This window comes from Acartia tonsa, chromosome 14 (assembly GCF_053477335.1).
Source record: "Acartia tonsa isolate MP-2025a chromosome 14, ASM5347733v1, whole genome shotgun sequence".
NCBI classification, from domain to species: domain Eukaryota; kingdom Metazoa; phylum Arthropoda; class Copepoda; order Calanoida; family Acartiidae; genus Acartia; species Acartia tonsa.
Window position 1 is genome coordinate 4,393,771 of NC_137273.1, and position 24,898 is coordinate 4,418,668.

The 24,898-nt window shown below is 31.5% G+C and overlaps 1 protein-coding gene across 1 annotated transcript; it reads right to left on the reverse strand.

Annotated features, from left to right (window-relative positions):
• Window positions 1-553: 553 nt before the first annotated feature.
• On the reverse strand, window positions 554-14,989 carry LOC145306384 (uncharacterized). The gene is made up of 19 exons (XM_080148477.1): window positions 14,945-14,989; window positions 13,982-14,038; window positions 13,549-13,597; window positions 13,175-13,216; window positions 12,023-12,082; window positions 11,683-11,761; window positions 10,593-10,722; window positions 9,483-9,528; window positions 8,466-8,530; window positions 8,036-8,148; window positions 7,432-7,514; window positions 6,613-6,656; window positions 6,353-6,411; window positions 5,772-5,859; window positions 5,049-5,141; window positions 3,331-3,363; window positions 2,997-3,073; window positions 1,813-1,884; window positions 554-1,292 (listed from the first exon to the last, which is right to left on the reverse strand). Exons 1-19 carry the CDS (start codon window positions 14,987-14,989, stop codon window positions 1,196-1,198), a joined length of 1,332 nt encoding a protein of 443 aa, XP_080004603.1. The 3' UTR covers window positions 554-1,195.
• Window positions 14,990-24,898: the final 9,909 nt, after the last annotated feature.

Below are 24,898 nucleotides of genomic sequence, written 5' to 3' on the forward strand. Positions count from 1 at the left end.
ACTAAAAAGCTTATTTTTAATAAAAATATAACTAACACTGTCTGCCTATCTCCTTTTTTTATCTCCCTTTTAACATGTTACTTGTAGGTTTAGCAAAGTTAGATGCAGCGCTGCACTTACAAGTAACATGATCCAAAAGTCTAGCCTGTAAGAAATATTTAAAATATATTTTTTCTTATGATCAAAGCAATTGTGTTATCATCAAATGGTTATATACAGGAAAAGAAATGTGTTATTTGTGATAGAAGTATGATAAAATAAGATACCTTATTGTAACTGTATAATCCTATTATATGAAGTAGTAAGTTTTTTTTTGCCTGAAGCTTAAGATCTCATTAATTACTAAACTGATTCATTTCTCTATTTTATGTAAGCTTCACATGGCTACGGTGATGGTTTTAGGCCATTTTGATATCAGAATCAAGTCTTCGGATGGTTTTCAGCTATTTTTAGCGCGTCTTTGCCCCTTCAAATACAAAGCCCTTAGACGACGGGGGCTTATTCGCTAGTATTATATATTTTATCTTTGAAATAATAAAAAGTATCATTATTGTTTATGAATAATTTTATTATAAAATTACAAAACATATAAAAATGTAAAATATAAATAAATATCATAGTACATTTATTTTTAATCAAAATGCTACGTGGATGAAACGTTACATGCCAATATACATAAGCAGCTTATACAATATAACTAGCGGCTACGCCCCTAGAGGCTTCTATGGTTACTCCAGGTCTGTGGGGGAGAATCGACTACTTCAAACTAAATTTTAGTTTTAGTAGAAGAAGTAATTTTTTTTATAAAGGCCTTTTTTCCTAGTAGCGATATCTTTTGGGATTGTAGTGGTTGCCTCCCCCAATGATTATAAACCTTTCCAGGGACCTATGATAAGCTACACTGTAAAGGAGAACCATATTAGCTCGGCGGCTAGAGAAATCCTTCATACACCAGACATACAGACATACTTTTACTTTTATAAATACAAAACTTTTAAAGACAATGGGATACTCAATTACAGGACTAAGTAAGAAAGTGCTTTTTTTTATATTATTTTTATCATTTGAAAACAATCAATTTACCAACAAAAATCAAATATTCTTTATAGCGGGTGTGGATAAAGTGACGGTAAGAGCTAGTTGTTTATTTTATGCTTAATTATCAGAGGAATCTTCACAAAAATATTTGGCTTTTTTATTTCCTCTTCATCTTGCTCTTCTTGCGCTTAGCCGCCGCCAGTTTTGCTTTCATGTCACGCCAGCCGCGTTGAATAGTTATGGCAGCTCGCCGTCTAAAAATATTTTATAATTAATACTGAATATTAAACATGAATGACAATATCCATAAATGGCGTGGCTCAAAAAAATCATGGATGGAAATATGGACAAGGAACTTTTAAGAGCATTTGATGAAAAGAATAGATTTGTTGTCAAAAACACGAAACATTTTTCTATTTTATTTTTTTTATATCTTTTTTTGTATCATGACTGAGAGACTGACGGATAATGTGAATTACAAACTGGTTGCTAATAGGTGTGGGGAATATTCACAAAAAATGAGCCGTCTATCTTGAATAGCAGATGAGAGAATACCATTTCTCGAAGAATGTTACGGCTGTACTGACTGACAGACGGATAAAGTGAATTATAGAATAGCTTTGCTTACAAACTTGGCAATTCCAAGATTTCCTTAAATCATTGACTTTTCCTTATCTAATCAACTGTTTTCGAGATATTATAAACATACAAAACCGAATATTATAAATAATTCTACAAAAAAAAAATTAAATTTAAATAAGTTTAAAAACTTACTTTTGAATTTCTTCCATTTTAGCATTTCTTTCAGCAATTTCTTCTTGCTTCTTCTGTTCTAATATCTCATCTCTAGAATATATATTAGTTGCATAGGTACTTAGGAGTTCAATTTAACTGGATGGTTAGGTAGCCAAATATACAACTAGATGGATAAAAGATAAATGTATAGATGGTGATACCAATAAGAATAGGTAGATGGCTGGATAGATAGCTAAATAGTTAGGTAGCTAGAATTAAAGGATGCTTGATGTGTATGGAGCTGAATAGATAAGTAACTAGATGGATTGGTAGTTGGACGGATAGAAAGCTATTTGTATATGTAGCTTAAAGGATAGGTAGATAAATGAATAGTTAGCTAGATGTATAGGTGGCTTGATGGATAGGTAGCTAGATTGATAGATAGCTAGATGGGTAGATAGCGATGGATCGGTAACTAGATGTAAAGGTAGCCTAATACTCAGGTAAGTAGATGTATACATAGATAAATAGGAAAGTAGCTAAATGGATGGGTAGATAAGTAGCTGGAAAATAGATGGTTATTAGGGCGGGTCTATTTGCCATCTTTTTTGGATTTTCTTATTAGTACACATTGGCAAGGGTTACTGGGCCAATATAAAACCTTGTGAAACTTGAATGGGGTTTTTATTCTAAAATCAACGGGCGCGCGGGGGGTATAAAAAGTGCCCACCCCCTTATAAAACAAAAAAATCCTTCAAACACAGGCTTGTTGCATATCAAAATGACCGCATTGAAATGCTGATTACGAATCTGAAAACCATTTTGAAAAATATTGCTCATAGTTCAAATAAGATCTCAGTAAGTACCTAAAAACAGCTGATTTAGTCAAAATCGTTTATTTTGGTAGGTTATTTGAAAATCATTTCAGACTGAATCAATATTTTTTAAAAACAGTTTTCAGATCTGTAATCAGCATTTCAATGCGGTCATATGCAACATGCCTGTGTTTGAAGGAATTTAAAATTTTTGTTTTATAAGGGGGCGAGCACATTTATACCCCCCGCGCGCCTGTTGTTTTTGGATCAAAAAACCTCTTTCAAGTTTCACAGGGTTTTATATTGGCCCAGTAACCCTTGCCAATGTGTACTAATATGAAATTCCAAAATGGACCCACCCTGATGGTTATACAGTAGATAGATAAATGGCAGATTGATAGACAATACCTTTGAACTTCCAACAATTCCAACTGATGTTCAACATATTGAAGCTTCTCAAATGCTTGGTTATACTCCTCTTCTTCCTATATAATTAAATAAACATAAGAGGTTAACTCACAAACAAAATATCAATTTTACATATTTATTCAGACATTTTAAATTGTTTCCAGCATGTTTGCTCTCTTCACATGTTAATGTAAAACAAATATTGTGTTGTATATAAAGATTCACACAATGAGATTTAGGAACGAGGTAACTGAAATACTGTATACAGTTTGTCTTAATATAATTATTCAAAATTTTCTAATGATGTAAAAATACATAAAAAGACAATATTTACCTTGTGTATTCTTTCATGATAATCAAACATTTCCTTAAAATATTTTCACATTATTCTAAGTCATTTTTAATTTTAATATTAGAGGATTTTAAAATTCAATAATACACTTAGAAGAAAATAAAAATAAATTGAATAGCTGATGGATCCAATTTTTGAGTTGATACACAGTGGGATCTTTTGAAAAAAATCGGGACATTAAAAAAATTTAAAATCGACTTTTATCTATCATAGGAATTAATAATGGCTGTAAGTAGACAGCTAGAAAAGAAATTTTTTTAAAATATTAATTTTTGGCGGATTTATGCCATTTTTAAAAAAGGTAGTGAAAAATTTCTTTTCAGTTTTGATGATTTTCCAGATTTTTTTACACAATTTTTTCAAAGCAACAATAAATACATTTATGTTCAGTTTTGCAAATAAATTTTGATTGAGGTACTTTTCAGATACCTGTACTAATGTCTAATTAAAGAAAAATTTTAAAAAAATATTTTTTTGGTGGTGTAAATTGACATTTTGTGAGAAAATTTCACCAAAAATAATAAGATTTTTAACCCAAAAAAACCAGTTTTCTCAATTTTACCCAAAAAAGGCCAGGAGGCCCTGGGTTTCGCAATAATAATATTAATATGCAACATGTATTGTGTATAAAACAGTTTTCACAACCTGGGGCCTCCCGGTTGTTTTTGAGTAATTGAGCATTTTACATTGCATGGTTTGAACAATTACGTTCTTGTTAATTTCAAATTTTCTTTTGTTAGAGGAGGAAGGAGTCATTTTAGAGCCCAAAGTCATCTCTGCAATATTTTCAAACTTTTTAAGGCGGATCTTTCTTGACTTGGTGCATCATTTGTCTCTGGCAAACCGTTTTGCAGATATTTGCCGCCATTGGCGTGATTTTTAACGATTTTTGCCGTTCTCGCGGTTTTAATGGACATTTAAGGGATAAAGGAGTCGTTAAATAAAGATGACTTAAAAATACTTTTATTTTAGCAATTAAATATGCTAAATTTTAAGTGTTTTAAAAAAAATTGTATTTCTAACTGGTTTTGGTCCAGCAGAAATTCAAATTTGGGGATTAATTATAATATTGCAAAAACATTATATTTGCATCAGAGAGAGAGAGAGAATATACGTTTGAGAGAGAATATATTATAAGTTATTATGTTTATATTCTTATACAAACTTTAAATGAAGATAGCTAGACTTAGAATAAAGGTATTAACACAAAATCAAAAGTGTTTTGAAAATTATGTTATTGTTGTTTATATCTGTAAAAAAAAACATTTGAAAACATGCCTTATAAGTGTCCTATTTTACTTATACTGGTCCTACCTAAAAATTCCGGGACTCGAACTGGGTGCACCTGATGCTATATTCATGTTCACAAACATTGTTTGCATTGAAGAAATATTTACATAGATGTATTTTGTTAAAATATTCAAATCGTAACAAAACCGCCAGACGTACTTACCATATGTACATTAGAAGTTAACAGAGGCAAAATTTAAGTTATTTCCTGGCTAAAGCAAAAAATTACATTATTTCTTCAAATACAAGCTTATTTGTTGAAGTTTACTTTTACTCTTAATGTCCCTTTTTTTGCAAAAGATCCCACTGTGTGATATGCTGTTCATAGTTTAATTTTACGCCATCTTTTACAACGTGAGTTTTAATCGTTTAAAAGTCGTCTTCCATATTAATTAAAATATGACTTGTACCTGATCATATTTCTGGATGAGAGCAAATACTCTGGCCTCAAGCTCCTTGTTTGTATGTCGTCTTTCTCTCTCTGCTTCCCAGTGAATGACGCACTAAAATGAAAACCCTTGTTAAGAATTCAGTAATAGTTATTTCTCGCATCGTATATAGAATGTAAAATTATAAGATTAAAACCATTTTTTTAGCCCCGAGGTGCCGAAGGCACCGGCTAAAAAAACTGGTTTTAATCTTATGATTGTACATTTTTATATTCGTAAAAAGCTGGATATAATACGATGCTAGACATAGTTTTTTCGTATGGATGAAAACCGGTTCCTATCCACCGGATTCGAATGAATACGAGAAAAAGATTTTAACTTTCCGAAAAAAACAGTTGTTAAACAAGTTATTTCGGCCTTAGCGTGACCTGTGTTAAAAAAATGTGTGCTTTGTAATATTTATTATCGAATAATAGACAGTTTTCCGCGGAAAGTGATGTTAAAAATTATAATATAAGGGCAAACAAAAATGATTTAAGTTTATTGAGTGGTCTATAATACAATACAATTCATGATTTTTCAGTATGGCTCAAAACCGGTCCTAATCATACAGCAAATATTAAATTAGTATAGAAGCCATACTGGAATAAATGTTACAATAGTATTACAAATATTTTGTTTTTGATATTATTCAGACACATATACAGACATCCTATTACTTCTAAAATCTACTTTTAAATGTACCTGATCCTGTTTTTGTTTATTGAGTGTCTGAATTCTTTCTTTAAATTCTGCCTGCTTGCTCTCACTTTCCTCCTGCACCTTCTTTATCCTGTAATAAACAAGGTAATCGAGTTTAGAACATACACCCTCCCCCCTAACCAGCCTTATTTCAAAATAATTTAAAATAAGGGGGGGGGGGGGAGGGTACTAAGATTTTACCTTATGTTAGCTTATATTGTGTACAGGTAGCCCCATAGGAAAGAAAAGTTCTATAGAACATGCCTTGCAAAATAGATTTCAAATTAAATGTCCAACGTTATGTGATTGAAAGAAGCACCATAATATTTAGAAAAAAATATATAAATTGTTCTTTATTATCTGTTTTAAAACTAAATTAAGTAAAATGGTTATCTAATGCTTTAAACAAGGACAATTATGCTTAATAGTAAAATAATAGCAAATTAATAAAATAAGAGAGAAAAGAAAGAGTAGTAATTACTAAATATGTACACATAAAAGTTGTTTAGGCTACTATTCAAACACATTATAAGAGCTATCTTCAAGTTTTCACCAAATTATTTTCTGTACATATATTGTTTTACCTTATTGCAGTAAGTTTTTGAACTTCTTGGATTCTAACCAAAGCTCCATCTTTACATTGCTGAAATATTTGTCATATTGCTAAAAAAATTAGATTTTCTTACAGGTCGACATTAATTATTGTTTCATTGCGAGATTTTTTGCACCTTATTACATGCATATTACAAAACCAGTTATTTCAAGCAGTTTATTTTTAAATGTCTGAGAGTGAAGCGTCATAAAATCATTGTAAATATATATGTAGATATTCATAATTTGTAACCTGAATTCTTAATCTCAACTCATCGGCTTCTTTCCTTCGATCTCCTATAAATACATAATTACATAGTGGTTGAAGAATTATCAAAAACCAAGAAAGTTTTAAAGCCATATACATACACTAGCGGCTACGCCCCTTGAAGCCTCTAGTGGCACTTTAAATGCTTAGTTTTTTTTATTGTGTAGGAGTCTCTTTCTACGATACCTCGCAATGTTACATAGGAGTCTCTATACTTAAAATAAAAATTTCGATTTCTAGTGATTTCTCATGGGAGGGAGGTTGTACGCTCTCCAAAAATAGTTGGAAACCTTCCCGGGACCTATGAGAAGCTACCCTGCTAAGGAAGACCCGATCGGTTCAGCGGTTAGCGAGATCCTTCGGTACAGACAGATAGACAGACAGACATCTTGTTACTTTATTATAAGGATACAAATAAATGTATGAAATAGTTGCTCATTAAAGAGGGTATTCTTCTTAAGAATTTTAAGAAAAATATTCCAACATCTAAGAAGATTATATTTTCACCACATGAAACAAATCTCATTATTATAGACAACAAATTGAATCATAGAGTGAATGCTACATTTCTACAAAATTTCAACTATCCAATATTGAGTGTAATTTTTCTTAGGTTGAACATAATGAGACCAACACAAAATAATTAATCTGTATATATATTAAATAAAAGATGAGTGAATGTAATTTCTCCTTTATTATCACAGTCCTGCATTACCAGGGTAATTCTATATTGCTTTGCTTTTAAAAGAACCAAAGATCTAAGTAGCCGAGTAGATAAAAATACAGAAATTAAGATATGTTTACCTAGAATTTCTTCTCTGCTTTTGTACACAGCGTTTAGATCTTGTTGCAGCTCATCTCTAATCAACTTATTCTGCTCATATGACCTAAGAACAGATAAGACAATGGATGATAAATAAATATTCAACTCAAATGTTGAACAAGATAACCCATTCTGTAGAATAAAAGCTTGGTCATTGCTAGTTCAAAACTAACAAATTAAAAATTAATAACTTTGGTCAAAGTTTTCAGCCAACGAATAAGATATCGCGGTTTTTAAAACTTTGGGTTCAGTCTAATTTACATTTAATATCAATTGTTTTATCTCTTAAGATCTGTATACTAAATTTTTCATCTATAATGAAAGCTAGAAAATTTGTATAATAGTTATTTATGGCATTGAATTATAAACAGCTTTCTGCGGATATAAAAATGTACAATTATAAGATTAAAACTAGTTTTGTTAGTCCTGAGATGCAGAAGGGACGGTCTAACAAAACTGGTTTGCATATTATGATAGAAAACTGGATATAATATGATATGATACAAGAATTATCAGTATGGCCTAGAACCGGTTCTAATCCGTCGGATATTGATCGGTTTTGAAACCATACTGTAAATACTGTACCTGACTTTGCTAAGCAGAATCTGATATTCCTTGGCAGTTGTAGATCTAGTTTTCAACACCAGGGGTCTCGCGTGGTCTTTAAACTCACGAAACTTATCATAAAAGTCCTCAACCTATTCAAAATATAAAAAAATAAGAATTATCCAAGCTTTTTGTTAGTCTTTTGGATGATTAATATTTTGAGTGAATAAGAAATAGACATCGCCTCTTAAGGGGCGTTTTGTCGTATTTTTACATTAGTTTTTGGTAGGTTATTTTAGGTTAGGTTAGGCAATTGTCCCCGCAGGTTTAGAGCCCCCCGCAGGGGAAAGAAATAGGAGAAAATCTACTGTGAAAATACGACAAAAGGCCCCTTAATAGGCGTTACCGAAAGAGAACTATACCTGAAACAGGGATAGGCATGTTTTAGGCTATTTTATGTCACATATACCTGTTGATTTTTATCAGCAGTTTCTAGATATTCTTTGATTCCCCCTCCACCAAATAAATCTTGAGCTAAACATTAAAATGAGATGAAAATTAACAATTTTACATGTTGTGACGGTAGGGTATGAGCTCCATGGAAACGTTCGGTTGGACGAGGTAAGTTAAGAAAAGATTCAAAGTAACGCTACAAAATAGCAACACAGGTTGATTGAAATATAATGTTGAAAAGCGCAGATAATACTAAAGAAGTTGTGTACATGAGGAGCTCCACGTTATTAGAGAGGGCTGGTCTACCTTCCCCTTCGCGCCCGCCCTATCTCTGGATAGGGAGGGTTAAACAGGATTTACATATAGATTCCTTGCGGTTTGTATTTGAGCAAGAAATCTTATCATAAGCAAAATTAATTCATAACTTTATAGGGCATATCTAATAACAACTATAACCCATTTTCAAAGAAGCCCAACTAGCCTAAATCCTGTCTGGCCACTACATACACATAGCTATGAAGTTTGATTTAAACTAAGGTTAAGCTAAATTTCTAACAAATCAAAAAATGAGAAGAAACAAAATATGAAGTCTACCTTTAAAGATATTTTTTTGTTAATAGTTCATCAAATTTACACATTTTTTACTTTTGGTAAAATATGATTAAAAATAAAGCATAATAATAAAAAATCTTTGTAAACTAATTTTTTAATAATTTTCTTTTGAGAACCATGAATTTTTAAAAATTAATATAAATACTTTAAAATTTGATTTAATATTTATCTATTGCATCATATAGTAGACAGTTTCCGCGGATAAAAAGATGAAAAAATATACGATTAATTCCAGTTTTGTTGACTCATATGGGTAAAGGGCTGGGGGGAACAAAGGGATTAAATCTATGATTTTTAGTCTTTTTGTTTAAGGAGGGATTGTCTAAATACAACACGATGTATAAATTTTCAGTATTTGTCAGAACTGGTTTTAATCCAGCGGAAATCAAACGGATTCTGGGCCATACTATAAATTACCCACCTATAAGGAAGATTGTATCTCTGGACATGTATTGAAACTTCTCTTCCTAAAACATTTTAGTAAAAACATTTTTATGAACCCTATATAAAAGTAACAGGATCTCTATGTGTCTATCTGTACCGAAGGATCTCGCATATGGTTCTCCTTTACAGTGTAGCTACTCATTAGTCCTGGGAAGGTTTGTAGCTATTTTAGGGAAGGTACCTTTAACCCCCCCCCCCCTTCTAACAATTTTTTCTCTCTCCTAACATTTCTTTTTTACTTTTACTTTTTAAAACTGAAATGAAAAATGAGGGGGTCAAATTTTACCTCCCACCACCTCAGGTGCCCCTACAGTCATAGCCGCTAGTTAAGTATAATGTTTGGGAAATAGAAATAGAAGAGTAGAAGAATATTCTGAACCCTTTTTTCGTCAAATCTAAGAGAGAACATTCCTAGCAGACAAAAGTATTGTTTACTTTCGACTCAAGCTGATGTGGATTCTTAAAAAATGATAGACTCGCTATTCGATAGTGAGGCAAAATTATTTTTGTGAAAAATCATCCAAAAGCACATTAAAAATCTACAAAAATTAAACAAAATCATATGTTAATAACCCTCTTAAGATTTTATTTCATTTTTGTAAATTTTTTTATTCGATTTTGGAGGATTTTTCACAAAAATAATTTTGCCTCACCAGCGAGTTGCCAGCCTAACTTTTCTTTTAAGAATCCAACTTTGTTTCAAGCTTTCAAATTGTAAACGAAATTTTGGGCAATTAATTCTGATTCCGCAAAGCTTTCTACTAAGAAAATATACTGTTAACAGCTGACTTTTATGTATATATGAAATGAAAAAAAACATGCCTTCGTAGGAAAATGTGTACATAATTTCAACCAATGAGATCCAATGTAAATTCCGATGCGATTCTCCTATTGGCTCAATCAGACATTCCCTCTCTTTCTTAGTACCTTTATTGTTTGGGAGTTTAGACTCTCTTTTAGTAAAATAAAAGAGTTTTTGTAAATGATTATTTTTTTTCTAAACGAGTCGAATTATGCGTTCCTATTGGTCCAATAAAGTAATTGATCATCTAGATAGTCTACATTTACTGACTACAAGCAAAATTACCAATTTAGATATTTCATTGAGTCTCTGTATTTGCTGTTTAACCGCGAGTTTGTCAGGTTTCTCTACAGGGCTGGCTCTACCATCCTGGTGACCAGCACGCTGGGCTTCGAACTCGGCATTCTCTTTATACCTGGATACAGAAATATGTATCAATGTCTGTGTTGTTCTGTGTGTCAGTTTGACTGTATGTTTGTATGTATGTTTGATGTCTGTTTGATGTCTGTTTGATGTCTGTTTGATGTCTGTTTGATGTCTGTTTGATGTCTGTTTGATGTCTGTTTGATGTCTGTTTGATGTCTGTTTGATGTCTGTTTGATGTCTGTTTGATGTCTGTTTGATGCTTGTTTGTCTGTATGCCTGTTTGATGTCTGTTTGATGTCTGTTTGATGTTTGTTTGATGTCTGTTTGATGTATGTTTGATGTCTGTTTGATGTCTGTTTGATGTCTGTTTGATGTCTGTTTGATGTCTGTTTGATGTCTGTTTGATGTCTGTTTGATGTCTGTTTGATGTCTGTTTGATGTCTGTTTGATGTCTGTTTGATGTCTGTTTGATGTCTGTTTGATGTCTGTTTGATGTCAGTTTGATGTCTGTTTAATGTCTGTTTGATGTCTGTTTGCTGTCTGTTTGATGTCTGTTTGATGTATGTTTGATGTCTGTTTGATGTCTGTTTGATGTCTGTTTGATGTCTGTTTGATGTCTGTTTGATGTCTGTTTGATGTCTGTTTGATGTTTGTTTGATGTCTGTTTGATGTCTGTTTGATGTCTGTTGATGTCTTTTTGATGTCTGTTTTATGCTTGTTTGTCTGTATGCCTGTTTGTCTGTTTGTCTGTATATCTATATGTCAGTTTTGATTGTATGTCTGTATGTCTTCATGTATGTTTTTCAATATGTCTCTTTGACTGTATTTGTTTCTGTGTTTTGTATGTAAATTTCTTCTCTTTGTACCAAAAAAACTCAACGGATGGAATGGCAGATAGACAACTTAAAAATTACACTAAAAAGCATTAAGCTCATAAATCGATATTTTTAGTTGGATAATTTACTCATAAATAAAATAGTCATTTGGAAAATAACCAAGATAACTTTACCTTTCCTCAAGATTTGAATAAAGGTTTTGAAGGACGAACAAAGCTTTCTGAAGTTTCATATTGTTATCCAGTCCTTCGTCTATAAAAAGTGATAATGCTTTATGTTTTATTGTGCATCTTTAATGTTTTCCGGCTTAAAACAATATTGAAATAAAGACAAAAAAACCTCCAAAGCACAAAGAAATCCTCTTAATAGATTAGCTTTACTTACAAAATAACCTGAAATCGTTAGTTTTCGAATAAAAAGTAGAAAATTAAGTCTGTCTGTGTTGAAGTTAATAAAATGAAGGAACAGTGTCAAATGCCTTTATCAAATCCAAAAATATAATAATCAACTTACTTGAAAGAACATGTTCAGGATTTTCTTGTTTCTTCTCACAAAAGTAGGAGATCACTGATGCTATATATTTTCAGTGATAATTAGTACAAAGAGAGGGGTAGGTTTCTGGTAAAATCCGTGAAGGTTATGTGTTAAAAAGTTTAAGTTTAAGTTAAAAGCAGTAGTAGAACAAATTTATGTTAACTGTAAAAAAAAAATTTTGTCTATACTTCTTTTCAATAAGAAATACACATATTTAGTGAATATTAACGTTCTAATACTATTTTTAAGCCTTAAAACACACACCTTTACGGATTCTACCAGAAACCTACCCCTCTCTTTATGCAATAATTATTTTTAGAATGTCGTCATTCTTGCTTCGATGCTTAAAATGACAATGCTAATAGTAATTGATTCTTTTTTACAAGAGACAAAATAATAAAAATATTTTGGAATTATAAATATATCTTCATGTCTTATAATAGTGTTATTTAATTATACTAATAGGTTGAAAACATTATAACTTTGAAATATTAAAATAATGCTACAGTAAATTATCTAAATATCTTAATAGTATCTTGTTTTTGCTTTTCTAGTAGCAAAGATATTTTAAAATTAATTTTGTATGTCTGTCCGTCAGTCAGTTACTGAGGCTCTGGGGGAAAATATAACTTTCTTTGGGTATAGTCCTTTCCACGACATCCCTCCATAAGGGGCGATTCTTCGTATTTTTCACAGTAGCTTTTCTCCTATTTCTAGCCCCTGCGGGGGGCTCTAACCCTGCGGGGCCAATTACCTAACCCTGTGGGGCAATCACCTAACACAATATAACCTAACCTAACCTAAAATAACCTATAAAAAGCCATTTTAAAAATACGACTAATCACCCCTTATGGAGGGATGTCGTGGAAAGGACTATACCCCTTTCTTTGCTGCTAAATAAGATTGGTGGCTTGATTTTTTTTTGTAAATATTCTTTATATCAATGAGCATCTAGTATATAATGTACTTGGTCCGTCATTAGAGGTCATAAAACAGTACTAAAAGGTTTTGTTATTTTCTAGATCATCTTTCTTTTACTCTCTCTCTCTCTTTTATGACCCTTCAACTTTTTCTGTTTGTCAATCTAATACTTTTCCTAAATTGAATTAGTGAATCAAAATGTTTACTTACCAATTAGAAGATTTTTCTCTAATTTGTCAACTATGTTCGCAACTAGATAAGAAGAAAAATCTATGTAAAAGGTAGATTTCGAATCTTGATATACCATTAAAAAAAATATTGGTCGAAAAAGTTGCATTTTGCGAGCAATCAAGCAAGCTTTGATTAAAGTCAACGATTGATAGAATGAGTTAATCAAACTTTGTTATTAAAAGTCCAATATCTTCTTCCTTCCCGAAAATTGCTTCAACATTTGACCAACAAAATTTAACAACCAATCAAAATAAAAAAAAGGACTCAAAGGTTTTAGTCAACGATTGATAGAATGAGTTAATCAAACTGTCGTAAAACATAAAAGTGATAAATGCTAAAAAAAAATTCCTCACCTATCTCTGCTTCGGGAATTACATCACCAGCTTCAATGGAATCAAGGATCTAAGTTAAAAATATTGACGGTTTTTCGTCAAAGTTCTTAGTTGAGAAGCACCCCCCCCCCTAAACCTCATTTGAAATAAATTAAAAATAAAGGGGACAGGGGATAGTTCTTATGTGTTGTTTTTACTATAGATCAGGTTAATTATATAAAATAAAAATAAAAACACCCCTCTTATTTAAAATTATTTTAAAATTGAAAGGATAGGGACTTCAGTGTTTTATGGTCTTTGAGGGAAAGATCAAATGTAAAAATTGAAAATATTATTGAAATAGTCTGATGAAATTTGTGCTGTAATTTGAATGAATGTAACACTTATTTTCTCTTATACGGGTGGACGGACATATCGAAGTATAGAGTAGCTTTTCTACTAAAATGATAAATACCTTTTTAACTCTAAAGCCTATTTTGCTTTCACTGTTAAATTTAAGCTCCTGTTTTTCCTAAAAAGGAAAGATATTAACTTAAACCGAAAGATAACCAAAAACTTTTCTCCCCAAGGTTTTACATCTACGTTCTCATATTAGTTGACTTAAAAATTTTGATACTTTTAATCAATCTTGGTTATACTTGGTTCAAACTAACAAAGTCCAAACATATAAACCAATCATTATAATCTACATAATGGGTAGCTTTGTATCAGGTATAACCAACAAGGAAAATAAATCTAAAATAATATTTGGGGGGCAAATGGAGAGGTCGTCAATTTTTCGATGTGTTGCCCCCCAACGACAGCTGAAAACCACGTATAGGTTCCGTGATTTTTTCCCGAATTAATTTCATTCTTGGTAGATGCTGGCTTTGTATACCTTAACTGTTGATATACACTATTTTATCCCTTAAGACCTCCCATAATATTGATTTCAGTCCAAACTTATTAACCACTAATTTTGATATTCATATGTGATAAAAACACCCTGACAACCCTGGCAAATCGGGGAAATCTTACATATAATATACCAGTGTCATTTTTTGTAGCTTCTCTAAAAAAAAGAAATGGATGACAACGTCCATAAAGAGCCATGCTCAAAAAAATCAAACTCTTGGATTTACAAACCGACCCAGCGATACAGACTCAAAGACGGACTAACACACCTACAAATCAAAAGATATACGGACAAACAAAGTGAATTATAGAGTATCTTCGCCTTTAAAACAAGAATAGTTATTTCTTTCACCGTATTATAAACGGCTTTCCGCGGATATAGAATGTACAATTATAAGATTAAAACCAGTTTTTTAGCCCCGTGGTGCCGAAGGCCGAAGGTGATGCTAGACATCGTTTTTTTGTATGGATGAGAACCGGTTCCTATCCACCGGATTCGAATAAATACGAGAAACAAAGTTACCATAACAGAGTAGCGTCGAATAGCTGTTAAACCGTTCATAGACATTTTTACTCTGAAATGTACAAAAAAAATCATAAAATATTTTAACAAACACAATGTAAAAAGTGGCGTTTGTAAATGATTAAATAATAATGTGATACATTTTTAGAAATTGTTTTATATTAAATGAGACAATAACTAAACAATTATTACATTATTTGAAAGGTATTATGTGTATCAAAAATGATAACTAACTAAATTGTCTAACTTTTAAGATAATTAAATGAATTCAGTGATGTGCAAAGGGTTTTTAAGAAGGATGTGAACCACGAGAAAATGGAAAGAGGTGAAGGCAGGTCTTCCTTATTCATAAGTACAAAACAAACAGATTTTTAAAACCAATTCTAATTTTAATTTTAAAGCAATATTACAGTGTTTATTTGGGTTTGTACTATTTTAACTTGTGTAGTGTACATTTTCAGTTGGCTGGGTGTCTGTCATCATGTTAAAGATTGAAAGAGTGATTTCTGTAGAGGCCATGGCTGCTGATCTAAATAATAAAATAATTGTGATATTTATGATCCGTATTTATAAATGTATTATCAGAGTTTCGGATTCGCATTGATTGTATGCGGATCCGGATCCTCAAAATTTGGTCAGTGCGGATCCGGATCCGGATCCTACCGGATCTGGATCCTTGACAATAAAAATAAAATCACCAAATTTTTCAAAAAAAAATTTATTCTTTAATTCGAAGTCAAAAATACTTTTAATTTTCAAGTCTGAACCTAAACCTAAAGATTGGCTCTCATCAAGAGAATGTCTGAGATTTTATATAAATTTAGGTAGATTTTTCCATTTTTTCCGCATTTTTTTGAGTCCAAGGATCCGGATCCGGATCCGCATTTTTTTTGCGGATCCAGATCCGGATCCGGACTCAAAAATATGCGGATCCGGATCCGAAACTCTGTGTATCAGGAAGTTTGTTTAAAGGATCTGGAACACCGCTTAACAGATATGGATCTACTCAAAATATGTCCATGGTAGGGATACCTCTACATTTTAAGGAAAAATCGCCTCAAGAAAAAATGGCACTTCCCCTACCCCAATTATTTTTACTTAAACATAAAAAGAATAGTGTTGACTCCCCACTTCCCTCTCCTCCTGTGAACTCAGAGGCCTCTAGGGGCGTTGCCACTAATATAAAACATATTATTAGTTACCAAAAAGCTACAAAAATTTTCTTAAACATTAGAAGAAAAAAAACTATAAACTTTTAGGCTAGCTTAAACACAAAAACACAAAAAATAGTTGAACAAAAGAACAAACTATATAGCATATGTAAAGTGGGATTTTCGACAACAAAAATCAGCAGACTAGGTATCTTTAATAGCAGCCAAAAAATACACATTTCCCTTATTTTGTTACGAAATACCATATTGGAGTAAAACACTAGGGGAAGAAGGGGTTAAATGACTATATCTTCTTTTCGCAATAACCTTATGCCGACTCTCAATTGGGTTTTAATTTCAATCAACCAATGGTGTTGGGAGTATTAACACAGCCAAGGAGCAGAAAACATTTGGCAAGGAGACAGAAAAAGGTCATTGGAAAAGGGAGGGAGGTAGTTATCTGTATATCATACATCTATTCTATAGACCTGTTACACTGATGGACGGACAAACAAAGTAAAATATAGAGTAGCTTGGCTATAAGTAAAGCAACATACCTTGTTAGTAAATCTAGTGTTTAGTCCATGGTAGGCCAGCGGTGATGTGTGCTCATTTGGACGGTACTTGCCATACTCACTACATAGATAGATAGATAGAAAGATAGATAGATAGATGGATAAATAGATAGATAGATAGATAGATAGATAGATAGATAGATAGATAGATAGATAGATAGATAGATAGATAGATAGATAGATAGATAGATAGATAGATAGATAGATAGATAGATAGATAGATAGATACATAGATAGATAGATAGATAGATAGATAGATAGATAGATAGATAGATAGATAGATAGATAGATAGATAGATAGATAGATAGATAGATAGATAGATAGATAGATAGATAGATAGATAGATAGATAGATAGATAGATAGATAGATAGATAGATAGATAGATAGATAGATAGATAGATAGATAGATAGATAGATAGATTGATAGATAGATAGATAGATAGATAGATATACCTTGCTGTAGTTTTGAAAATGGGATTGATAACTTCAGGTTTGTGGGGGGCTAAAATCGCATTTTCCTAAAATAAAATAAAATTTAAATTCAATAATAAAATAAATGACAAATTTTAAAAAATAACAAATTAGAAAGTTAGACCTACGAGCAAAAAATAACAAGTATAGAGTAATGCGGCTTTAACATTAGAGCTAATCGTTACGATGGCACGGACGAATGTACTTACAGTGAACATGGCCTAAACGTAAAAAGCTTCGCTTTAAACAAGCCAAATGCTCCACAGAGTTATAGCAGTAAATTTTAAAACATTTTACATAAAAAATTAACCTGCGCAGAAGAATTTGCAATTAAACTGTTCTTGAACCTTTCTGGCACCTAAAATAAATAAATAAAAGAAAATAACATGTATGACAACATCCATAAGAAGGATTGATAAACGTGACAGCATGACAACATCCATAGGTATTAAGCTATAAAAATTGGAAAGATTTTAATGAATATAATAGATTTGAAATCTGCATAAAATTTTAAGGAATTTTTATAAAATTCGTTTTTTGCATAATTCTTTATCTATAAGCGCAATTACAAATTAAGTTAAATAATTTTGACATCTGTGATTGGTGGATTGAAAACTATCTGCGCCCTGATTGGAGAAGCTTAAGTGACGTACATCATTCAACCAATTAGAGCGCAGGTAGTTTCCAATCCACCTATCCTATTGGTCAAAATTTATTAACTTAAATTGGATTTGCGCTTTTAAATAATGAATTATATAAAAAACGAATTTTATAAAAAATCCTTAAAATTTTATGCAGATTTCAAATCTATTATATTCATTAAAATTCTTTCCAATTTTTATAGCTTAATAGGTATAGAAGAACTAAAATATCATAGATTTAATTAGAAAATGAGTTTTAAAGCAGATGTTCACTGGTCATTAGACAGGTGCCGTAGGCACGGGCTAACAAACTGGTTTTAATCTTATGATGGTACATTTTTATTTTCATAGTAAGCTGGATATAATACGATGCTAGACATAGTATTTTCGTATGAATACGAGAAATATTTTTAAAAATATTGTTTTTGTAGCATGCTCAGTAGAACATGACCAAGTAAGTAATAAACTAATTACATTTGAAATAATATGGTGTAGCTTCGCTACTTATGATCAGAAATAGAAAATGAAAATAAGAGATTTAAAGAAAAATCATTTAAAGAGGGAAGTGATGGACATACAAACATATGCTAATTATATAGTAGCTGCGCTATTTAAAATAACAACTTATCCAAAAACTGTAAATTATTTTGTTTATTAACTAACCTTACTTTGATTAAACTTCTTAATGGCAAAATATTCGTTTGGTTCTAAATTGAGTAACGGGTTCTCCGCGCTTGTAGAGCTTCCATAACATCTAAACGTGGACGTACGTACATGTATTATTTTAGAGTAGCTGCACTTTAGTTGGTTTTTAATAACTTTTTGCATTAAGATAAAACGAATTGATGGGTCATCTATATGTAACTCTCATCTTAGGGCAGGGACTTTTTTCAATCAGCCAATAGCGTCAGAAATATAAACACAGCAGAGTTCTTATAAAATAAAAAAAGCTATTTACTAACAGACGAAAAGGATCTCTGCTTTTTGGAGAATGTACATGTCTGGATTATATACATGTATTTTATTTGCAAAATGGAATAAATGCAGATTATTATGCAATCAAATTATAATTTACTTTGTCCTCCGGTCTGTCGGTCATACTTTCCCCTCCCCTTGCCTCTTTTTTTATGGCCTCTAACAGTAAACATCTACTATTTATCTATGCTTTTTTTAATTTATGAATTTTTGTGCTTCACTATTTATTTTGTCATTCTTGTCAGTCTACCAAAATTTTCATAATTCAAGGGGATAACGTCAAGAGAATTTTTGACGAAAAAAGTAATAAAAATCTTGAAATTGACATTAATCCTATAATTTTTATTTTTATTATCTGCGGAGTAATACTAAATAACTGTTACCTTGTAATATTAGCTGCGTTCAGCATTTGGCTGACATCAGGATCTTGTTCTAAAACACGAACAATTTATTTGATGAATTGCGCAGCAAGAATTGAATCCAAAAATGTATCGAGCACCGACCCACCCCCTTATCTTTTTAAATGCGAAGCTTTTCTATAATTAGGGTCGGTCAGTCCGTAAGTCCGTACGTCCGTCACAAACGGATAGCTTTTATCATTAATTTAGGCATGTTAGAACTGTCCTATCGATTTCAAACTTTGCATGATGATTCTTTTAGTAGTTAAGTACGATTTAAAAAGCGTAGCAACTCTATAATCATTACAAGAATGTCCGTATGTACATTTTAAGCATGTTGATTTTTTTACTTTTTTAACAACAAATTTTTATTTGATCTAATCATCCGATTGATCTGATTTTTGGTATACTGATTCCTGGGACAACAAAGTTAAATGTGATAAACGAAGCAACTCTATAGTCAAGTCTTAAAAATGTAAGTATGTCCATAAAAATTTCCTGTATTCACCAAATTTACTTACAATTTTCCTTCGATTCTTATACAATTATATTCTGACTATTCAGTTCTGACACTATACAAGTGTTAATGTCCATTTGTCCTACCGTTTCAGTGCTTCGCTTTTATGGATGTTGTCATCCTTGTTTTACTACAATATTATAAGCGAAGCAACTCTATAATTAAGTCCTAAAAATGTAAGTATGTCCATAAACATTATTCTGTATCAAGCAGTTTTTCAACAAATTTATTTACAATTTTGCATCGACTCTTAACATTTATATTCTGACTATTCAGTTCTGACACTATACAAGTGTCAATGTTCGTTTGTCCTACCGTTTTAGTGCTTCGCTTTTATGGATGTTGTCATCCTTGTTTAACTTAAAATAAGAGGACGTAGATTTTGTTCTATGCCTTGCCTAACCCCTACGGCTGGCCTTAGCCCCGAGAGACCTTTACCCACCTTGTCTGAACCATCCAGGGTTATCTAATTTTCTAATGAGACCTATCCTAACCTTATTTTTAATTTATTTTTAAATGTTCAGTCTGTCCCGACAATATGCTTAGAGGGAAATTAACATTTCTTTTCAGAAATTGTAAACTACCCCTTTCCTTATTAAATTTATTTCAAAAATAGGTTGGGGGGGGGGGGTTGCTGTGCTCACTGAGCACTTTGAGGGCAAGCACCTATCATTGTAAATGCCTCAAATTTTGAATTTAAATGTCAGTGGCATTAAAATTATTTATATTGTATTTTTGCTATGTCTATGTATAATAATATATACTTTTTAAAAAGTTTTACCTGCCATTATTTTTATCTAAAAAAAAAAGAGAACTTTTAATTTGAACAAGGATAACAAACATATAAAACACGAAGCTCAACAAAAAAGAAGGCAAATATAAAGTGAAAATACATTCAATATTATTCAGAAGTCTAAACAACACCATTGTGTAAATTTATTTAAAAATTACTTAAGTGTAGGTTGCAAAATACGGACATACTTACATTTCTAGACTTAATTATATAGACGCTTATCCTATAATATAGTGCTTAATCGTCCCAGGAATGAATATAAAAAACTAGATTAATAGAATAATGTTTTAATTGGACATCCAGACTTTCTGAAAATGATTATAGAGTTGCTTTCCTTCGAAAATTGTGCCTAACTCTTACAAGAATCATCACACTGAGTTTGAAATCGACAGGCCAATTCTAACATATTCAAATTAAAATCTGAGCTATCCTTTACGGACGAATTAATCATAGATTTTCTTAAGAGTTTAATTATACTAAAATACTCGACGAAAGAAAAAACTGAAATATTTACTATGTTTTATCAATATTTTACTATTATGATATTATGGCTTTCTATTTATTTTCTTACTAAGAAGACATTTTGTTATGTATTATAAATAAAATGATATAAAGGGAATTTTTAAAAGCGAAGCTTTTCTATAATTAGGGTCGGTCCGTCCGTACGTCCGTCCGTCCGTCTGTAACGGATAGCTTTTTTCGTTAATTTAGACATGTTAGAATTGTCCTATCGATTTCAAATTTTGCATGGTGATTCCTTTAGTAGTTAGGTAAGATTTAGAAAGAGTAGCAACTCTATAATAATTACCAGAATGTCCGCACGTCCATTTTAAACATATTGATTTTTCTACTTTTTTAACAACAAATTTTTATGTGATCCAATTATCCGTTTGATCTAATTTTGGTATATTGATTCCTGGGACAACAAAGTACAATATTATAAGCGAAGCAACTCTATAATCAAGTCTTAAAATGTAAGTATGTCCATAAACATTATCCTGTATCAAGCAGTTTTTCAACAAATTTACTTACAATTTTGCTACGACTTTTATATTCTCATTATTCAGTTCAGACATTATACAAGTGTTAATGTCCGTTTGTCCTACCGTTTCAGTGCTTCGCTTTTATGGATGTTATCATCCTTGTTTGCTTTGCAATTTATGTATGTTCGAGTATAGTCCCTTTTGTGTCGTTTCGTCGTATTTTTGATAGGTTATTTTAGGTTAGGTTAGGTTATATAAGGATAGGCGATTGTCCAGAAGGTTTATGCAATTGGCCCCGCGGGGTTTTCCATATTAGTTTAAAAATTTAGCGGCGTATGGTAGGGTGTGTAGACTAGAGGGGTGTTAACACCCAACTTGAAATTTAAATTTCGTTTTCCCGCTGTGAATGGCACTATTTAATATACAAAAAAAGAGTAGGTGATAATTGATTTAGATGCCGTAATAATAATAAATTCTTATAATAGATTAACAGGATGTCTGTCTGTTTGTCTGTCTCGCTAACTGCTGACCCGATCGGGTTCTCCTTTAAAGGGTAGCTTCTCATACGTCCCGGGAAGGTTTATAACTATTTTGGGGGAGGGTTCAACCACCCTCCCAAAAGAAATCGCCTCTTCGAAAATAAAATTTCTCCTCCCCCCATAAAAAAAATGTTTTTTTTTCTTTTAAAATCTAAAATAATGAATTGGATTATCAAATTCGAATCTCCCTTCCTTAAGTGCCCCTGTAGGCCTCTAGGGGCGTAGCCGCTAGTATGTCGATATAATATCAACCCAATCTTTGATAGGGAACCTTATAATTCGGTTATTCTGTCTTTCCCTAATCTCTGGCCACTATTGCTTATCAAGATTCAAGTCATAAATGTTTGTGTGTTTATCTTTGTGAGGGCGTGTGTGTGTGCATTATGGTCAAGAATAATAATCACTGTAGTCTCAAAATTATGATTTAAAATGAAAAGTTCTCAAATATCCTAGGTTTTAAAAAAAAGAGGGCGTAATGAAATATTGACCTATGCCAATCATATATCAATCTACAACACTTTCTCCCGCCAAGATTTGGCAGGAGAAGGGTAGGGGGGAGATAAGTTTATCGTCAAACTTTCTTATCTTAAATTGTTTCCTTTCAATTTATCAGTAAAAGACTGGCCGTGATTATAAAACAATGAGATTTCTTATGATAAGCTTTAAACAATATCATCTACTTTTGATTTTTTTTTCAGTTTTACCATGGTTTTAGTTTGGCAATATATATATTTTATGGCTTTATATTTTTTAGTTATTATATTATGCCATTTAAATTGTCAAATCAGAAATGTTTTAACCTGTGAATATGATTTTATAAAAGCAAAGCTTTTCCATAATTAGGGTCGGTCCGTCCGTACGTCCGTCACGGATAGCTTTTTTCGTTAATTTAGACATGTTAGAATTGTCCTATCGATTTCAAATTTTGCATGGTGATTCCTTTAGTAGTTAGGTACGATTTAGAAAGCGTAGCAACTCTATAATCATTACCAAAATGTCCGTACGTCCATTTAAAACATGTTGATTTTTTTACTTTTTTAAATAGCTTTTTTCGTTAATTTAGGCATGTTATAATTGTCTTATCGATTTCAAATTTTGCATGGTTATTCCTGAAATAGTTAGGTACGAGTTAGGAAGCGTAGCAACTCTATAATCATTACCAGAATGTCCGTACGTCCATTTTAAACATGTTGATTTTTTTACATTTTTAACAACAAATTTGTATGTGACCTAATTATCCGATTGGTCTGAGTTTTGGTATACTGATTCCTGGGACAACAAAGTACAATATTATAAGCGAAGCAACTGTATAATCAAGTCCTAAAAATGTAAGTATGTCTTGTCCATAATCATTATCCTGTATCAAGCAGTTTTTCAACAAATTTACGTACAATTTTGCTTTGACTCGTATACATTCGCATTCTGATTATTCAGTTCTGACATTATACAAGTGTTAATGTCCGTTTGTCCTACCGTTTCAGAGCTTCGCTTTTATGGATGTTGTCATCCTTGTTTAAATGAAAATGTTAAAATTTACTTGGTAATTGTGCCATTTTTGTGACTTACGTGCGTGTTGCAATAAGCGGCTTAAATTCAGCAGTATTTATAACTTAATATTAAGTGATAAGTGAAAATTTAATTGTTAGGAATAAAAGTTGTAGAAATTTAAACCAGGGATCTAAAGGGATAAGACACTGCCTGATAAATTGATGTACTTTCGTTTGGACACTCAACTAAATGAACCAACAAATTAAAATTCAATATAAAGTTATTGTTAAGCCAATGAATAAGAAAACGTTATAAAAAGACTTTGGGGACTATTTCAATGAGAAGACAAATGTTCTCCTCCTCCATGGATTTTACCCAGCCCCAAAAAACAATATTTTGAATGACATTTTTCTATATTTTATGTTTCAGATATATATTTAAAAATGCTAAGTTACATTTTGATATTTTCAGTATTAATCTTCTTTATGGTTAGGTACAGTTTCTTAAATTGATTAATTATTTTTCAAATATCTTAATAGGAAAGCTTCATACGTAACTACTACATATATTTTCATAATTTTAGACTTTTTAAAAATAATTACAATTTTCTGTTTTTTTTTCATCCAAGCTATTGATGCTATTGCTGCGCTACTTATGCAGGGATCTAAAGGGATAAGACAATGAATGATTGAAGAACATCACCAATAATGTAATTTAAAATCAAGCCTTCTGTAGATTAAAATCATTAGTAGAAATATTTAAACACTAAATAGTTAATTAAACAACTAACCAAAATTTACTATATGTCAACAAACTTTTTAAGCCAACTAATTTCATAACGTGATTAGAAAAAAAATGGGTACGTGTGTAATTAACTGTTCAATGTACCTCCCTCCTTGAACTTGAATAATTTCCTAGTATGGCTTTGAAACCGCTTATTATCCGCAGGATTAGAACCGGTCCTCAGCCATACTGGAAAATCATGTATAGCATCATTGTATTAAAAACAATTTTCTACGAATAATAAATAATTTATAAGATAAATACCAGTTTTGTTATCTCGGCCCCTCTGAACTAACAAAACTGGTAATAATCTTATAATTTTCCATTTTAATATCCGTGGAAAGCAATACTATATGATAGATAAGTAATCCTTGTTTACAGGAAGAGAAAGAAACAAAATTTTGGGTTTGCTGAACCCTTTGGGCTTCCAGTCCTTGGACATCTACACCTGCTGGATCCAGCAGTACCTTATCAAAGGAAAATCAACGGTATTTAGATATATAAAACAGCCATTGTGCTTTTCTGAGAAGCTAAATCTTTTTTTTTTGAAAACTGTGTAATTAAAAAGATGCAATTGTTATAATTCACCTTTTGTTTAAAATACGTAAAAAAAAGTTGATTTAAAATTTTCAGTTTGT

Excerpts from the sequence above, each read along its gene's own strand:
- LOC145306384 (XM_080148477.1), bottom strand. The coding sequence starts at position 14,989 with ATGTCTATGAACGGTTTAACAGCTATTCGACGCTACTCTGTTATG. Across the intron at positions 3,364-5,048 it reads TCATCCAGAAATATGATCAG|GAAATGTTTGATTATCATGA; the intron begins GTACAAGTCATA and ends AAATATTTTAAG. Across the intron at positions 1,293-1,812 it reads AAAATGGAAGAAATTCAAAA|ACGGCGAGCTGCCATAACTA; the intron begins GTAAGTTTTTAA and ends AAATATTTTTAG.